At 41.5% G+C, this 17,513-nt stretch overlaps 3 protein-coding genes across 4 annotated transcripts; 1 reads left to right on the forward strand and 2 right to left on the reverse strand.

Annotated features, from left to right (window-relative positions):
- The first annotated feature begins 74 nt into the window (after window positions 1-74).
- On the forward strand, window positions 75-828 carry Bin1 (histone deacetylase complex subunit SAP18). Its single transcript, XM_017081028.4, has 2 exons — window positions 75-255; window positions 348-828. Exons 1-2 carry the CDS (start codon window positions 190-192, stop codon window positions 732-734), a joined length of 453 nt encoding a protein of 150 aa, XP_016936517.3. The 5' UTR covers window positions 75-189; the 3' UTR covers window positions 735-828.
- LOC108014828 (proline-, glutamic acid- and leucine-rich protein 1) lies at window positions 753-6,250 on the reverse strand. Its single transcript, XM_065866757.2, has 3 exons — window positions 6,069-6,250; window positions 1,196-2,058; window positions 753-1,110 (listed from the first exon to the last, which is right to left on the reverse strand). The coding sequence occupies exons 1-3, from the start codon at window positions 6,087-6,089 to the stop codon at window positions 885-887; spliced, it is 1,110 nt and encodes a 369-aa protein (XP_065722829.2). The 5' UTR covers window positions 6,090-6,250; the 3' UTR covers window positions 753-884.
- Window positions 6,251-6,922: 672 nt separating this feature from the next.
- LOC108014805 (organic cation transporter protein) lies at window positions 6,923-16,309 on the reverse strand. Of its 2 annotated transcripts, XM_065866756.2 has the most exons (7): window positions 15,806-16,309; window positions 13,836-14,027; window positions 9,597-9,996; window positions 8,815-9,082; window positions 7,508-8,058; window positions 7,307-7,452; window positions 6,923-7,239 (listed from the first exon to the last, which is right to left on the reverse strand). In XM_065866756.2, exons 1-7 carry the CDS (start codon window positions 16,157-16,159, stop codon window positions 7,144-7,146), a joined length of 2,007 nt encoding a protein of 668 aa, XP_065722828.2. In that variant the 5' UTR covers window positions 16,160-16,309; the 3' UTR covers window positions 6,923-7,143. The 2 variants fall into 2 exon arrangements, with proteins under 2 accessions (XP_065722828.2, XP_036673558.3); XM_036817663.3 differs by lacking the exon at window positions 13,836-14,027 and having other exon boundaries at window positions 15,806-16,307.
- Between the last annotated feature and the right edge of the window lie 1,204 nt (window positions 16,310-17,513).

A 17,513-nucleotide genomic window follows, 5' to 3' on the forward strand; every position in this document is an offset into this window, starting at 1 on the left:
TAAATACTAAAAACACCAGCTATAAACGGTTACACTCAGAGATGTGCGATAGTAGTTAGCCATAACTGTTTTCCGATAGGCAAGATATCGATCAAATATAGCACAAACAGAAGCCCAAACATTTCGGAAAAGACATTATTGTATTAAAACTCGTTTATTAAGTGATAAAAAGTAGCGGCATAGGAAAACATGGCCAACGTGGAGTCTATGATTGTGGAGGATAAGACCCAGGTCAAGCAGATTGACCGCGAGAAGGTTTGTTTGCCCTACCGGCGAGGGAGGCAATGTTTACTTGGCCTTTCACCTGGATATTTTGTCGGATTTATCTAACTTTATCCCTTTTTCAGACCTGCCCTCTGCTGCTCCGCGTGTTCTGCTCCACTGGTCGCCACCACTCCGTTCAAGAATACACCTTTGGCAACGTGCCCACCAACGAGCTGCAGATCTACACCTGGCAGGACGCCACCCTTCACGAACTGACTTCCCTTGTGCGTGACGTCAATCCGGACACGAGGAAGAAGGGCACCTACTTCGACTTTGCCGTGGTGTATCCCAACTTCCGGAACAATCACTTCCAGATGCGGGAAATCGGAGTGACCTGCACGGGCCAGAAAGGAATCGATGATAACAAGACCCTTGCCCAGGCCAAATTCTGCATCGGAGACTTTCTGGACATTTCCATAACGCCGCCCAACCGACTGCCACCCGCCGCCAGGCGCCAGCGACCCTACTGATGATGGATGCCTTAATAATCTATTCTAATCGTATTTAATCTTTCACTTGACACTCAATGGAGTATGGACATAATTATAAACGGAACACAAGTAAGATGACCTACGAGCTGCTTGACTTAAGGGACTATATGTTATGTGCTGGGGAGTATCTCAGTTCCTGTAGATGCCATTAGGGCGCTTCGACTTCTTCTTGCCCAGCTGCGTCATATCGATCTCCAGGCCGTTGGGCAGCACGGCGCGGTTCTCCTCGTAGTTGATGAACCCATTCTCCTGCAGCTCCTCCTCGTTGTTGCGGTTGTTGGGATCGCACTTGATGCCCGTCTCGTAGTGGTACTCTCGTTTGTTGCCGTCAGGGTCAATGTAGCCATAGGTACCCCTGGTTGAAAAGGAGTCAAAGAAGGTTATGTTAGGATTTATCCGTTGAAAGATATCCAAAGATATTATTTATTCCCTTTACTCACTTCGTGATGCAATCGGTGCCGATCAACTCCTCCTTGAAGGAGCCATCGTCGTTCTCGTAGCCCCAGGTAATGCTGCCATCCTCGTTCTCCTCACGCCACTTCCGAATGGTCTGGGAAACAGGCTGGCGGCGACGCTGTTGCTGCTGCTGGTCGACCCGATCGTCCTGCAGTTGATTCTGATCGATGATGGGACGAGGCTGAACGGGCTTAGGGCGTGGCCTGGCCACAGGCTGAGGTGCTGGTGGTTCAGGACGCAGGGCAGCAGACGATGGTCTCGTCCGGACCACGGCCACCCGCTGTGGTGGAGGTGGTGGTGGAGGCGCTGCTGCAGTTGGAGTGGGTCGCTCCAAGCCAAATCTCTGCGAGTTCTCAAACCGACCGATGCCAAAGTCGTTGAAGGCGGAGGGACGGTTCAAGGGCGTCGGAATGGAAGGACGTTCGGCTGGGAAGCGAGCTGGAGCTGGTAGGATGGCAGCTGGCTGGGAGTCCTCGTTCTGCAGGAACTGTTGCACTGGCGAGGGTTGCTCAATGGGTTGCTGACCAGCTAGGAAGGCCGCAGCTGCCTGCTGGAACTGCGATTGCTGCGAGTTGGCCAGCTGCTGTTCCCTCAGGAGATTAGGCAGATATGGCTCTGGTTGCTCATCTTCCGCCGACTCTGTGACAGGGCGAGGCTCCTCGAGGGCGATGCGTTGCGTCACCGCTGGCAGGATGGCGTTTAGCTGACGCAGAGAAGCTCCTGGGCGACGGACACGCAACACGGGCTGCCGGTGGGGTACTGGTCCAGGTAAGGGCACTGCTCCGGGGATGTTCAGGCGCTGCGGATAGTTTTGGGCCTCGGCCAAAGCGAGGGCGCTGCAAACGAGCTGCAATTGGATGGATAAATTGGAAGTCATTAGTGCTCTGCACTCCATTTAAGGATCAACTGTGTCAGTTGCCGAAACAAGGCGTTGTAGTCGCTTTGCCAACAGCATGCCACACGTGGCCAATTTGCCACTACCTGGTATCTCGCTTATGGAAGTGCCCCTCTTAATTATTTTTATATGGTCAGTTTAGGCTTGTTGTTCGCCCCATGGCTTCTTAGAATTTTCATCACTTCTCGACGGTTTTGGGGGTGGAATGTATTATCGAATTGGCTTTGAATGTATTCGGATCGTTATTGGTTAATGAGTTCATTAGACGACTACTTTAAGATTAAAACAAAAAATCTTTAAAGTACTTGTAGTAAAATTGTTGCAGTTATTTTTTATCTTCTTGAAAACATAATTGATACCATATTTTGAATTATGTTTTTAAAGACCAGGCAATACAGGTTTTTATAGTTCGGTGATAAAATGTCAGATGTTCATTTTTAAGTTTTTCCCAAATGCAATTAATTCCCAACATGGTACCAAGATAATTATATTCCGCCAACTATTTATACTTCAAGCATTCCTCTATTAATTAAAATAAATTTGGTAAAAATATCTCCACTTGCCGTCACACTTTTGTGGCACTTCTTGGTTGGAGCTGCTCAACTCACACCTCCTCAAACTGGTTTAAAATTTATCAACCGCTTATGTACTGCCGCAGCAATTTGTAATTGTAACGGTGTGGCGGCGGCAACAGCAACAGCAACCACACCAACAACTGTGGCAATACTGTAATGACTGTAAATGTGGAACATAAAACAAATCGCGATTTTTGCCCCACCTCGCTGCCGATCGATCATAAAAGCCGAATCCAAAAAGCCAAGACAAGCCAAACCAAAGCCAAAAGCGAGACCAAAAACAGAAGAAAAAACGAAAACATTTCAGTCTATACCGCTTGGATTGCGTAATTTGCATGGCCCGAGTTATGCGGCATGTGGCATGGGCATATAGCATGTGGCAAGCACATTGGCCAAAAGTTTCCGGTTCGCAAAAGAAGTCAAAGTCTAGGACAAGTGACCGACCGTTAGTCGGATACGTTATTTTTTTTTAGCACGATTTCGGTGTGTCGTTTTTTAATTAGTAGCCACTACTACTAGTATTACATAATTCTTAAGAGGGGCGGGGAGGCTATTTAGCCGGCTTATGGCTTTTCGCCTCTGGTTTCGGTTTCCATCTGGTCACAGATCAGATAACTTTTTGCTCCACTTTCCGGGGTAGCTTATATAAAAGAATTACTGGTTGGGGAAGATAATAAAAGTCAATACGGAATTATGGTTTCCATTAGAGTTCTTGACACGATTTGAAACCTGAGATTTGGGTATTAGCATTTAGTAAGGATTATATAGAGGCGGTGTCTTTCAAGCTTGTGACCAAGGCTGTTCTATTCTTAACATTCATATTGCAGGCTAAATCCCAATATTTTTATTAATTATAATTAACTTTCTCATTCCTAAAAATGACTAATGTTGTAGAGACAGATCTATAAATCGTCATCATAAAAAAGTTACTTGAAATTAGGAATGTCTGACAAAAGTTTCGAAATAATTTTGTCACATATAAAGCTAAGCTTAAAAAACCCATCGTACCTTATTTAATAATAATATAAGTATTTCCTGGGATATCATAAAACTGTCGCCCATAATTCAGTTGTTCAAACATGAATAACTATTACAGCTTATAATAATCAATCGAGTCAATGAAGCCTGTGGCCCATGCAGATTTTGTTATGCATGCAGTCAACACATTTTTCAGCCAATGTTGTTGTTGTACTATTATTATCCATTACTTTCCTGTATCTAAGCCATTGGCTTTGTTTTTGGATTGTTTGTGTTTGTGTTGCTGACCATTGAAGCCGAACATTCCAGTGGCTTGGCTGGCTGCCCAACTACCTGGTCAAGTGAACTACTTGGCTTTTTAAATTAATGAAAAGCCAGGCCAGCCAGAGATAGAGCCAGAAACTGAAAAAAAAACTGAGCAAGGCCTGCCAGACACTTGCAGCTATTTATTTGGGTGCATTGCTCGGCAGGGGAACTTGATTTGATTTAATTGCTTTTATGACTCCGTCTTGCGACTTCGTCTGCGTCTCAGTTCAAGGAAACCGAAAAATTCGTAGCCATGTGTAATGGAAGGTGTTCCCAACTTCAAGTCGAAACTGAAACCAAACCAGGTGAAGCCAAGCCAAGACAAGCCTAGCTCAGCTGGATGCAGGCGTGGGTGTTCCACTGGTGGATAGTCATCATCATCATTCTCGTCTTTAGAGAAAGACAACAAAAGATGTTTATGTTCCTAGTGCTTCATCATCATTAGTAACAATAACTTGGCTAAGGACTATTGGCCCGGCCTTGACTGTCCGATGGCCATTGACCGAACGAACAAACGAATGAAATCGAAAATATGTCCTATGCCAGGCATTTTTGTTTTTCTGAGCTGGCCGGACTCGTTGAGCTGGAATAGTTGTCAGTGCACTTTCGAGCCGGCTTCGGTCTCAAATATGTAACACTTTATGCATGTATAAAGGCTTATTTATGCAGGCTTTATATACCCGTTCATTACGTAATCCCAGCACAACACTACGCCCAAATGCGTTGCAGTGTGGGCAAGTATCTGTATCTTAAGCTGTATTTGTATCTCAATCTGCAGCTGAATCTGCGACAGCCACTAAAAATGAATGGAGTGTGCGTGCCGAGAATTTGCATCGCCTTGGGTGCGTTTTGTGGATCCCAATTCACCATAACTAGTTATTAGCTTCGGCCACCAACGACCTTGATACACATAGTCGCTGTTCGCACAATAACAACGTGTCGTGACGAACTGCGCCCCAACAATACTAGCCGAAAATTACCGGCAAATTAAGTGTTTCTTGTCATTAACAATTAATTTTCTGGTCCACCTTTTGGCAAACTCATTAGGCCGTATCCATAATTCGGCCAAGTCAATCAATCAATCAAGCAAAAGCGGAAAAATCTCATTAGATCCGCTGATTTACGGGGCTTAAAAGTCAGTTAATCGTTTGGAAATATAAAAAAAATGTATATTTAATATTATAGTTTTCAATCAAACTCTTTAATTCTTCGCAAGTGAATTTTAAAATATTTTTTGAAGCATTTAATTAATTTAAGCCAATATTTATAATAACAAGTGATACAATATACAAAAAAGATATTAAAATTACCATACATTTTTATTCAAAGGTTATAGGTAGAAGTAAAGTAAATTATATAAATTTCAAAACATTTTTTTAGTCTTCTAACTTTTAATTTTTCTTTTTGGCGCAAACTCTTTTAAGGAAGTTCAAAACAATAAATGTTTCTTTTGATTGATTTTGGTGATTGAATCGCAAATAATTTGATTTATTTATCACATAATTGACAATTCATCAGCTTTGCGCAGTAGCAAAAGCCTTTGATAATCTTTGGCAGTACAACAAATTGAACTCAAGTCAATTGTGGGCCAATTTCGAGAGCCCAATATTCAGGTTAATAATGGAGGTCGGGGGGAATTTTTCAAAGTTAAGGCGGAGCTGGGCTTAAAGCCAACAAATGCTCGTTAAAATTTCTGACCCGAGGGCTTGGTTTGGTAATTCCTCAAACGGAATTCTTTGGCCACACAGTGCAGCAAAAACAATTGCTGGGCGATTGTATCGCATATTTATGATGTGATTTCCTTTGTATTGCTCGATCTTTAGTTTTATGATGCCAAATCGAATGAAATGTCAATTGGCCAACATTAATTGCTAATTGCATTGAGACACAGGTACACAACAACTCGCGCACTTTCTATAAAATGCAAATACTCGTAAATAAAATCGTTACGTATCAATCTGAGATCGAGTGTGAGCCTTAAGCTGGGAACCAAACGACCTTGATAAATGTATATTTTATGATTCACTCGCATGCTTAAGTGGTGACTTGACCGAGAACACTAGCACTTAGGATCCTTGATCTGGTTGTTCTCATCCAACTTACCGCAAATAGTTGGATCTTCATAATGGATTAGGGTTGGGTATCTCCTCTTCTTCGCTTTCCTGTCCCTTTGTAACACTTCCGCAAGACGAAGAGAAAGCACTAGAACAGACTTGTGTACTTATCCGCAGGGCACCTGGTACTACTTCTTGGCCAACCGTTGATCGCTCAAATGCTGGGCCCGCCAGGTGCGCAGGCGGCTTTATAGCTCCAGCTCCAACGCGAATCGAAGCTTTGGTTGGCTGCGGAAAATTTATGTGAGGCGTGTATTTGGCATGGCTGTGCAATAAATGGCCTGGCCGAAAGTGGAGCGCATCTCCCTCGATGAAGTAACGAAAGTGACAGGGCAGCCTTCTTTTTATTTTATTTGCACTCTTTTGTGGACATGAGAATGGCGGTCTCGATCAGCTCCGGGAACGTGATTTAGTTTTAAATTACTTTTACCGCCTTTAACGGTCTGCTTTTAAATTCAGTAGCCTGGCAACGATGCAACTTAAGCTTAAAGTTTAATTTTAACAATTCCGAAGTCTGGCCAACAGAGCGTATGCGCAATGGTTATAGTATTGGCTAGAAGGTGTTATAGCGCCATTAGTAAGGTTTCCAACCAATCTTATTATACCCTGCAGTTCCATAATTCAGCACTGGCACAAAATAAAAAGGTGCTGAAAGGGTGATGAATTCATGCCAGTTTTTGTGCAGCGATGAATTGTATGAAATACTTTTGTTAAAATCATCATGCCTTTTCATGAAAAACCACCTGTCAAAAAGCGCTCGGTTATGATCTTTTTGAAGTGATTCACTGCCTAAAAAGCAATGATTGATACTGCAGAGTAGCAGCTTAAAAGAAACATTTAACATTTTTGCATATCATAAAAATACTGCGTTTTTAATGCAAAGAAAGTATAAATAAAATCATATCAATAAAATAAAATCATAGTTAATGGTAGAATGAGAAAAACGATTTAGTGCGGGTGCTCAATGTCCCTCCAAAGGTCCAATATATATCACAGTTAGGCATGTCAAAAACGGAAGGTCAGCTCTAGTTCCTCTAAAGAATACCAATTCCTATACCAGCTCCTTATTGTTCCACATCCTTCATAAGACTGATGGCAATGGCGCCAATCAAACCGGAAACACCCATAACATTCAGGGGTAGCAGGGGATCAATATGCTCCTGGGGTGATGAATACGAACGATTCGTAATATTAAGATAATAGTAGGTAAACGATTTGAGGACCTACCAGTTGCCAGAGGAAGGGCACAAGGATCAGGGCCACGCCAGAAGCCAGATTACCCATGCCAACGCCAAAGTTGCGAACAACTGTGGGATATTGCATTGCAGTGTAGGTGGGAATGATGGCGTTGTTGGCTCCAATGAGGCACTTGGCTGGAAGAAGAGATTATTACCAATTGTAGGGATGCTTATCTTTGGGTTAACTTACCTATGGTGGCCAGTGCAATAACACCAGTTTGATTTGGTACCAAATTGGTGGCCAGACAGCAAAGCCCCGGCAGCAGCATGTAACCAATGAGACTTCGCCGGATTCCAACCTTCAAAACCACCAGAATGCTGATGCAGATGGAAATGGCCTCCACAGTTCCCGCCACGGCACTATTGATATATATGTTTCCACCCAAATTGTTGAGGTGCAATGTAAGACCAAAGTAAATGATGATTAGGGTGAGCCAGATAACCAAAGTAAGGCATGTGGTGCGCCAGTACTTGGCGCTAAACACCACTAGCAGGGGATTCACATGGCCACTCGAGTTTGGATCCGGTGCATCCGCCTCGGCTGCCTTCACCTCATCGCTGGTCGCTGTTTCTGGCGGGGATTGGACCGCCCGTGGAACCGCCGCCTCCAGGGTCTTGCGATAGTTACTGGGCAGACTGCCGCTGGTGCCGTTCATTCGGGCCGCTCGCTCAATTAGCTTGCACAACTCATCCAACCGACCCTGGGCCAAAAGCCAGCGGGGCGACTCCGGCAACCAGAACCTAAAAAATAAAGGAAAGGAATGGACGGTTGGGAATCAATGTCATGTGCCCCGGTATTTATTGGCCGTTCGGAATTTTTTCATTTGATTTCAAAAGCGGTCAGCTAATGCGGCTTCCATTACCCTGAATTGCCACCCAAGGATAAACACTGAGGAATTTCCCGGACAGGGGTTTCTTTGTCCCTGTCGGAATCTAATTGATCCCACATCGCACGCATTGTGTTGTGCTCGGTTTTCTGTTGCCAATTCATTTAGTTGACTGGATGCTAAAAATGTTTACGCTTTGAAGTTGAAATGCGTTGAGAAATGGACAACAAATAGGAGTTACATTTGGAAACTAGGGTTTTCCTTCTGAGCTTGGCTGATTTAATGCACAAATAACTTTGTTTTTGTGGTAAGATATAAAATTTAATTGAAGACCGACAAATAGTCTAAATGTAGTTTGGTTTTAAATATGAAGGGGAACTAGTTTACTAAAGGAAAAGGAAAAAAAAGAGATCTGAAATATGGAAAATATAATTGAGTAAAGTATTTCTTGATGAACGGAAGGTGATGGATACTAAACATGATTTTAATTAATCATAATTTAATTAATAAATATATATCACTTGGGCGTTTATGAAAAAAGAGCCTAAAGCGGAGTACATGAAAAGACCTCGATTTCCCTCAAACCGATTTTCCACTTACCATTCACCAAATAAACGCCTTATTATGGCGTTGACCCCCAACCCGAAATAGGATTCCCTGTAGAACTTACCAAATGCTGAGCATGATTAGCCAGGGAAAGGAGATGGCCAGCTGCAGGTGCCGCCAGTCGCGGATGAGGTAGGCCAGTCCGGCCGAGAGGACGTACGAGATGGCCACGGGCAGAATGTTGAGAATGCCGATTACGGTCCGCCACTTGCCGGAGACCAGCTCCACCACCAGCACGAAGCTCACAACAGTCACGGTCATTGATGCGAATCCAATTATAACACGTAGCGACATGAACATGGCCACCGATGTTGAGAAGGCCAAAATTCCACCTGCAACGGAGAACAGAGCAGAAAATGCAGGTGAGGTGGTGATGGTGTTGGCCAAAAAGGGTGGCAGGGGGCTAAAGGGGGTTGCGGAATGTCAGTGGCAAGGTCGGACACGTAAATAAGAGTGTAAAGTCAATTAAAATCCCAGCCGGGCCAGAGAGCAGGACAAATGCAAATGCAGCTGTTAGCCCAACGATTCACGGACAAAGCTGCATATAAATGACAATTAGAAAATGAATCCCACTCAAATTGCCATGGTCAAAGGAATTCTCGTCCTTCCAGCCCTTTTTTTCTCGGACTGTTGCAATTTAATCTACACAGAAAGAAATGGTAACAAACATCAGCTTCTATTAAAACACCGATAGGATTATAAGATAATTGCCAAAGAATTATAGGGTCTTTTCTAATTATCCTTTTTTGTATTAAAATCTTTTATGACTTCCTTTTTAAAAAAAATCTCATATGGCTTTCTTGATCCGTTAAAAAACCCTTCCCTTGAATGTAAACTATAACTCACCGAACACGCTTTGGATAGTGACGAAAGCCATCAGCGTATGTCTTCTGCCAAATCGGTCAGATATCCATCCACTGAGCACAGCTCCCGCTGCAGCGCCCACCAGAAAGCAGGTTTCCACCAAGCTGAGGATGTCCCGACCACACACCAACTCGAACTCCTGGACCAGAGTTTTGGCTGACCCCTCCTCGTCGGAGAACTCAAAGTGCCGGCACTGGCGGTAGCCCAACTCGGTAGCGTTTGCCGGCCAGTTCACCAGCTGATTGTCCTCGTAGGTCACCTGGGAGAAGTCCATATCGAGAACCAGGCAACCATTTGAGGATTGGCTACTGTTTCGCCATTCGGAAACACTCATCTGCAGGAGGTTGTCCGGCCGTGCACACCAAAAGTCTTTGGGAGCAATCTATAATGAAATAATACAAATTAAAAGTTGTTACAAACATTTAAATCTTTTTTTTTTTGACCCAGACTCTACATCTTTAAACTAATAACATGATTATTTGTTGTAAGTATAACTTTAAAAAATATATATTATTAGAGTAGTAATTTTAATAACCAGACTTTAAATCTCTGAACTCATAACATGAATGTTTAAAGTCAGATAAAATTTATAATAATTCCTTGCCCCTATAACGTTATAGAAAACTAATGTTATGATGCACACTTCATTCACAGCTCTAAATCCACTTAAATAATATGCTGATAATATTCAGATTGCACACAGGTAATTAGCAAACTTGATCTAAAGTCGCAGACTTCCGACATTAAGTAAAATATCTATCTTAATTTGGCCAATTTAACTTTTTCTCAAGTTTGCTATTTTAATTCCCGATAAGAACTAGAATTTATCACACAGACTTATTTAACTACAATGCCGATTGTGATTTTTAAGCAAAGAATTTAAAACTTGTTTATGAATTAACACATAATTTACTTGTCTAGAGAAATTAGCAAGCAAATGCAGTCATATAAAGGTTAACACTCATAAGTCCATAAATAACTTTGCATATAAAATTGTTGATAAAATTGGAAGAAATAACTTTTTCTTGGGATCTAAAAAACAAGTTCTCATAGGAATACTGAAATTTTGAATGTTTTGCGATTCAATTCACGTTTGCAATTACGTGGACTACATAAGACATCACTTTTAACAAACTTCCATCGTTTCAAGCCAATCCAAAGTTTGATTGCCTGGAGAGCTATTAATCGAACCGGAGATCGGGAGATACATTTTGCCACACTCAATTTAAATCGGTAGTAAACCGTTAAAATTTCTTCCGCATGTTGATTGCGGTTGGCTTGTAGTTAGTTTGTTTACAACAGTCCCATTTGTCATTTAGGGGTTCGATTGCGAATGTTTCGTGACAGGTTAACATGGCTAAAATTACTGAATCTTGTTCGAAAAACACGAATGTGCGGCCGTCTGATTGATGATCGAATCAACGAAAGCGGCTTATCAATCGCGTTCGGGAGGCAAAAAGGTTGTTCACCAACACCGCCCACTATACGATGCCCCCCGGTCCCATAAACAACTATATAGGTACAACTTACAACAGGTTGATAGCCTCGGCCGACATTGAACGTGCCTCAATTAAACATTTAACATGCGCTCCGAGGAAATGGTTTCAAGTTCAAGTTGAAGTGTAACAAGAAAGCGAAACATTTTAAATAATTAATGGCCAGTGGGAAAGGCGGTGGAAAAAGGTAAGCTTTTCTGGTTTCTGGTTAGTTTTCCTTATTTTTTCCCCGGATTTGTGGCTTTAAGTCTGCCGACCGTTGATCGCGTGGCAGGCTCTGATGTCATTTGTGGCCGACGTGGCACTTGTTCTGTCGCCAGTCGGTTACATGTCACGTTTCAGGCATTTGCATAGCGCAACTGACTTTCGACCAACAATGGAATTCTGGGCCACAACGTGGGCAGTTCTCGACTTTGACTACATGGGCCACATAAATTTCGCTTGATAAATTGGTCTGCAGATATGCACGAGCTGCACCTGAGAGTGCGCTTTATATTAATGACAGGTAGGCAGGCACACTGGGTTCGACTCTAATTACCCCTAACCCTTGAATAACACTCAGATTTTAACAACTATAATTTTCAAAAAGATTTCCGAATTTTATGTCTTTATAACTACCAGTTCTTAGGAAACCGACATGTAGGGTATTTCCAGGTCAAGCACCCTTAGTAGATCTTTGCACAATACAAGTCTCAATTTAGATATTCAACTAATGGCACGATTAGTGCCAATACATAATCTATTGTTTCTGAGTAAGATAGTGACATATCCGTAATTGAGTGGTTCGGAAAAGTTTAACTCAATTTGCATTCAATTGGCTAGAAAACGTCAGAGAAGTCTGTTAGTTTCAGCAAAGAATTTTAAATTAGTCATTGAAGTTATTTCCTGGATCCCTGTTAAAGGTATTTACATACCTTTCTCATCCATTTAAAACTAAGAATGCTTTAATGTTATTAAATAATTTAGTTCTTTTAGCTTCTAGGAGTTGCGATGCAATAGGCCTAAGACTCGAATATCTTTATACATATTCATTCAATTTCTAGAGTTATTGAATAGGACATGAAAAATATATCCTTATTGAGGAGATCAAAGAAATTCTTTCACTTGTTTTTATAATATTTTTGCATTAATAAAATCAATTTTATTTTACTGACAGGGGCATTACTACACTAGTAGAAATTAAACAAACTCTTCCATTCATTGAATCTTCGTAATTGTCAAGGCTGTTTAATAGAATTTCAACAAAGATCACAGACAATGATTTCCTTTTAATTAAATTAAATTTATTCAATCCAATAAGAAAAAGGTTTGTCTAAAACCATCTATGTTCATCTAGCCTTCTGAGAGATTTTCTGATTACGCGAAACCAGACTGATACATTGTACAGTCTAGGTGTTCATAGGTGGTTGTTAACTTAATTGTTACAGGGTCATCTACTGACCCTAGGTGAGAAAGTATTTAAATTGCTACTTTAAATCTGAATTTTAAGTCCGATGTGGTTTCACCAGCAGATTGGAGACCAGTGTACCAGACTGAGTGTGGCCAACAGAGGTAGTTCAGTGCATTTTATTATTATTGTTTAATTAATATATTTAGACAGTTAGCGGTCAATATTGGCCTGTGGCAGAGTGTAACCTTTCGAAGGCAACCTTGGGTCGGCTCGAAGTCAGAGCAAACCACCGACACCACTGGCACCACCTGATATGGATCAGTTGGGAGTGGAAACTAATTGAAAAGTTTTGCAAACTCGATGGGAAATCGTGTTGTCATGGTGTCCGACCGCAGAGCTTAATCCACAAAGCTGTCGTCTTCAAAATAAATAACACAAAGCGTGCAATTTGCGGACTTGGCCAATTAAGATAAGGTAATCCAACACGAAGACTGTGTCAAATATGTGCCATTAAATCAGTGTAAGCAAATCAACGACTTTTGGTTTTGGGGTGCAAACTCGTCTCAGCCTAAGCCAGTTCAAATTTGTTATTACTCCGCAGGCAATTATTGTGTGTCAATAATTAAGCCAGAAGTATGACAATTAAGCTGGAAGAGACCAAAGCGCATTTTAGGCTAATGAGTAAAATGTATATCTGAAAGAACATAAAGTGTGGAGATTTGTTGGGCTTTAGAAGATAACGAAATATTTGAATAAATTGAATTTAAAATGGTTTTAACTGGTTTTTTTTGATAAAGCACATATTTAAACCTTCATTGTTTCTTCTACACATCAATGAGGTGCTATACAATAAATGGAGAACGACAAATTTTAAATGTTAAAAAATATTTCAGCTGGTTTACTTGATAAAATACCTATTCAAAACTTAATTGTTTATCTTAGCCATCAATCTTTGTAATACAAACAGTTCAATAAACACATTAAATGTATCTGATACTCCCGCTCCCAAATTCGCTCAATGAAACTGTATCTTTTGCGGATCTGTAGGTAGCTGCAAAGTAAATCTCATAATCAATCGAGAACGCCGACACGGGCAACAGGTTTGAGCCACACACACCTGCAATCGGAGTCACTTGAATTCACCTTATCACGAACAAACGCTGATAACTGGCATTGGGGGTGGCAATAGTACTATGTACATAAAACTCAGAACCTTGTCAATTGTGGTTGCGTATTAGTTGTCCCTCTGAACGTTGGCCAGCTTTAGTTGGCACATGTGGCAGGCGATGGAGCGCAACGATGGCCATCTGAGGCCGAGCAATCAACCCGACTCACCTGGAACACGTAGACGAATATGTGGAAGGTGCAGATGGCCTGGAAGATCGAGAGTAGGGCACACCACATAGCCTGCCAGGGGGCTAAGCAGCCCAAGAGGCGTTCCAAAAGTCTGGTGTGTAACTGGTCCAGCTCTTCGATATCTCCAGACTCCAACATCGGCGAGGCCTCGCCTGATCTCATATCCGTTAGCTCCATTGTGACCCGGTTTAAAGTGCAACCGTTAACGTCTTGCGATGCAAGTCAACTGAGTTAGAATGCTCGACTTTCGAAAATGTATCTTATGAAATTCAAATTGGTTTCAGATGCAAGATTCGGCAGGCCGAGAGGTGTCGAGAGCCGAGAATGCGTGTGTGCCAGAGAGTTTCGACCGGGTCTCTGGCTTTTATGCAGGCGCGGCGTTATTTAAGATTTCTGTGGGGGCCCTGAGATAATCTCTGTCCAACCAAAAACACACCGCGATATTACGATAGCCAAATTACTTGTTAACTCTGTCTTCACACCCGGCCAAGTGAGTCATTAAAGAATCACTTGATGATGATTTTATAACTCTGTACCGACGACCTTTCTGGGGAGTGCCTTGACCAACTCCTCCCACAAGGTTGATGTACACTCTACGACACGCCAATTTCATTTGGTACATCTTGCCAGCATAAAGATATTTTTATAGAACCGAACTTTCTTTAGTTCGGCAGTCGTTATCTTATCTTCGCAACTGTCTCTATTTGATTGGCTCATGTTAATATAGAGGATTCTTTTAACTATTGGTTATTGTTTGTCTTGCCAAGATAGCATTATGCTTATCAAGGCGAAAAATAGTACAACAGAAGCAATCAAAACAGGAGCGCCAAAGTAGACCAAGTCGTTTGCATTAAATGTTATCAGAAGTGCGCTAAGTTCTTGTCTATTTCGCTACTACTCAATTAATTTCCTATTGATAATTAAAAAATACTTTTATAGTTCCAGCTGATAAAAGGCATTGATTATTATGATAGGCCGGGTGCGGCTAGCCTTTCTGTATAAAACAAATACTAGACCCATAATAACTGATTTAACAGTTTTTAAAAAGTGATCTAACACTTCCTCCCTCTTGCATCACACTACTTCCTAAGGTTAACCAATCTCTATACTTATTCCCCAACTTATGGAAGTTCGATTGGTATAATTAAGCTCTGCAAGATAACTGTGCTCAGGCAATCGAACTTCTTTGGTTCTTGAATGACTGTTGCAGTTTTCATGGGTTCTTATTAAGCTCTATTAGCCACCGATCCGACAATCCGCGGATCGTGTGTGTCAAGGTCCCGTGTGGTTTTTGCTTAGCTCCCTTCGATTTGGGGTTACCTCTTGAATGGCGACATTAGCACGATAGTCGGTTATTACCCTTATTACCTATAGCATCTATAGGCAAATGATGCACACGCAACCTGCTCACCGATAAATGACTCCCAAGTGGCTGTGACAGGCTCCCTGAAAAAGTTGGTCAAATATGCTTGAAGGTCTTGCGTTGCTTTCGAGAGCTATTTCAAAAAAAGGTCGAGCAATTGGTCAAAATTCGCATGCGTGTGTTGCCGTGATTGCCGGCCAAGCCAACTCAAGTGGCAAACTCTTCAAATTGTTATCAATTGTTTTGTATAATTCCATCATGCTCATTTCACACAAACTCATTTGTTGATAACGTTTTTTTAAACCACACTCTCTTTCGCTTTTCATCGGGCAATTACTTCACTGTCAACACTTCGCATCGAGGTGATACACAAGCAATTAGCCGCCTATTATTAGTGCAAATCACTAACAGACTTTACAGCTATAAATCAGTTACACAATGTTTTCTTCCGGCCTAAACACTAAACACCCCTGCATCCGGGGTGTTTTAGGTGGCGGGTTTACCTACCAAAATATTTGATATTGATGTTTTTAGGCAACGCAATCAACTGGGCAAATATTTGGCCAGCCATAAAACCGAAACTCACCTGGAAGACAAACATGAACAGGTGGAAAGTGGTGGGCAGTTGGAAGAGGCAGAGCAGCAGGGTCCACAGGAAGCTCCAGCGGGTGTAGTGGCCCAGGAAATTGGATATCACATCGCTGTCGGCATCCTGGCTGAGGTCCCTGTTCGGAGGGGGCTCCTCGTTGGGGGGTTTCTTAAGGTCCTCGGAGTAGCGACGAAAGTCCAATGCTATGACACTGATTTCCGGGGTCTTTGGGCCCGGCCTTGTCTCGCGATATCCGCCATAGAGGTTTGCCTCCAGGCTGCCCCTGCCCTTGTCCCGCGGTCCGCCCACACAGTCGAAATTCAGGGAACCGCGACGAAGCACGCCACTCATTTCGAGGAGGTTTTTTCTTTCGCGAAGCAAGTAGTTAACGATTTCCCAAGACTTCCGATTTTATTGCTCCACTTTTGCGTCGATCGATCGATTGGAAATAAATAAAACTCGCGTCGATCGTTGGTATCTCAGCCGTCGGCGTCGATCTGGAACCGTTAAAAGTTTGGGGGCTCTGTTATAAGCAGTCTGTAAATCTGCAAAGAGCGAAAGCTATGGCCAAAGGCATTGCCAGCACCGAAAAAGCTCAACTTAAAGCTTCGACTACCCCACTATCGATCGACTTGGACCCACCAAAGGTCCCCAAAAGCTCTTGATCCATTTGAGTGATATTTATACTTCCCTGAAGGTCCTCTTCCATAACCCACACATCTATTTCAATTTATTTATTTATTTATATTTTATTTTGACACTATAATTGCGTTTGCTTTGGTAATTTTGATTTACAACAATTTTCATAAATTTATTCAAGTGCTTCATCTCAACACTTAACTTAACAATTAATTTCATTCTGTTTTAGATTCGGGTATTCCGTTTATTTGAAGCTTAAAAAATCTCTTACTTATGACAAATACATAACAAAGCTGGTTTCATCTTAACGGGTAAGTACAATAGGCAACAAAAAAATAATGGTAAAATAAGCGAAATAAAAGTACGAAAATAATACCAAATACAAATGAGCAAATAACAACTTGGTAGGTAAGTACAACAAGTAATTCAACAGGTTTGCATTTTCTAATTTGATTGTTTTTGTTTTCTGCACTACATATACATACACAAACGCACACATATCCATATACACATAATTGTATACATTGTTAAATGCATTATATTGGAAATTTATTTTGTTCATTTCATATACATACATATATTGTTTAATATGACTCCAAACAATAAAACTCCTTGTATGTTCTGTGTCCTTCTGCACACACAAACAGACATACATATATACAAATCCATAATTGACCGATACCTAGAGACTGATCTGTTGTATATAAGTTTTTTTTTGGGTACGTGTAGACTAAGGATTAATTGACTACAATTACTAGAGATTACAATTTGTCGCTTGAATCTGCCATTCTCATTTCCCTGGAAGATTTAGATACTTTGCTTATTGATCTCGTATTTGGAAAACATTTATTAATAGACAACAAGAAGACGACGACGACGAGATTATGAATACGTTGAGATATTGACAAGACATATTGACAACATTATAGTTTTTGTTTTTCTTAATTTTTGTTTGTGTGAACTTTGATTCGTTTTTAATTAAATTAGCATACTGTTATTGTAACGCTCTGTATTCAGGATAATTAACTGGGTATTGCAAAAATTTCCATTTCATAAACTTTTCTTA

Source organism: Drosophila suzukii, chromosome 3 (assembly GCF_043229965.1).
Source record: "Drosophila suzukii chromosome 3, CBGP_Dsuzu_IsoJpt1.0, whole genome shotgun sequence".
Lineage (NCBI taxonomy): Eukaryota > Metazoa > Arthropoda > Insecta > Diptera > Drosophilidae > Drosophila > Drosophila suzukii.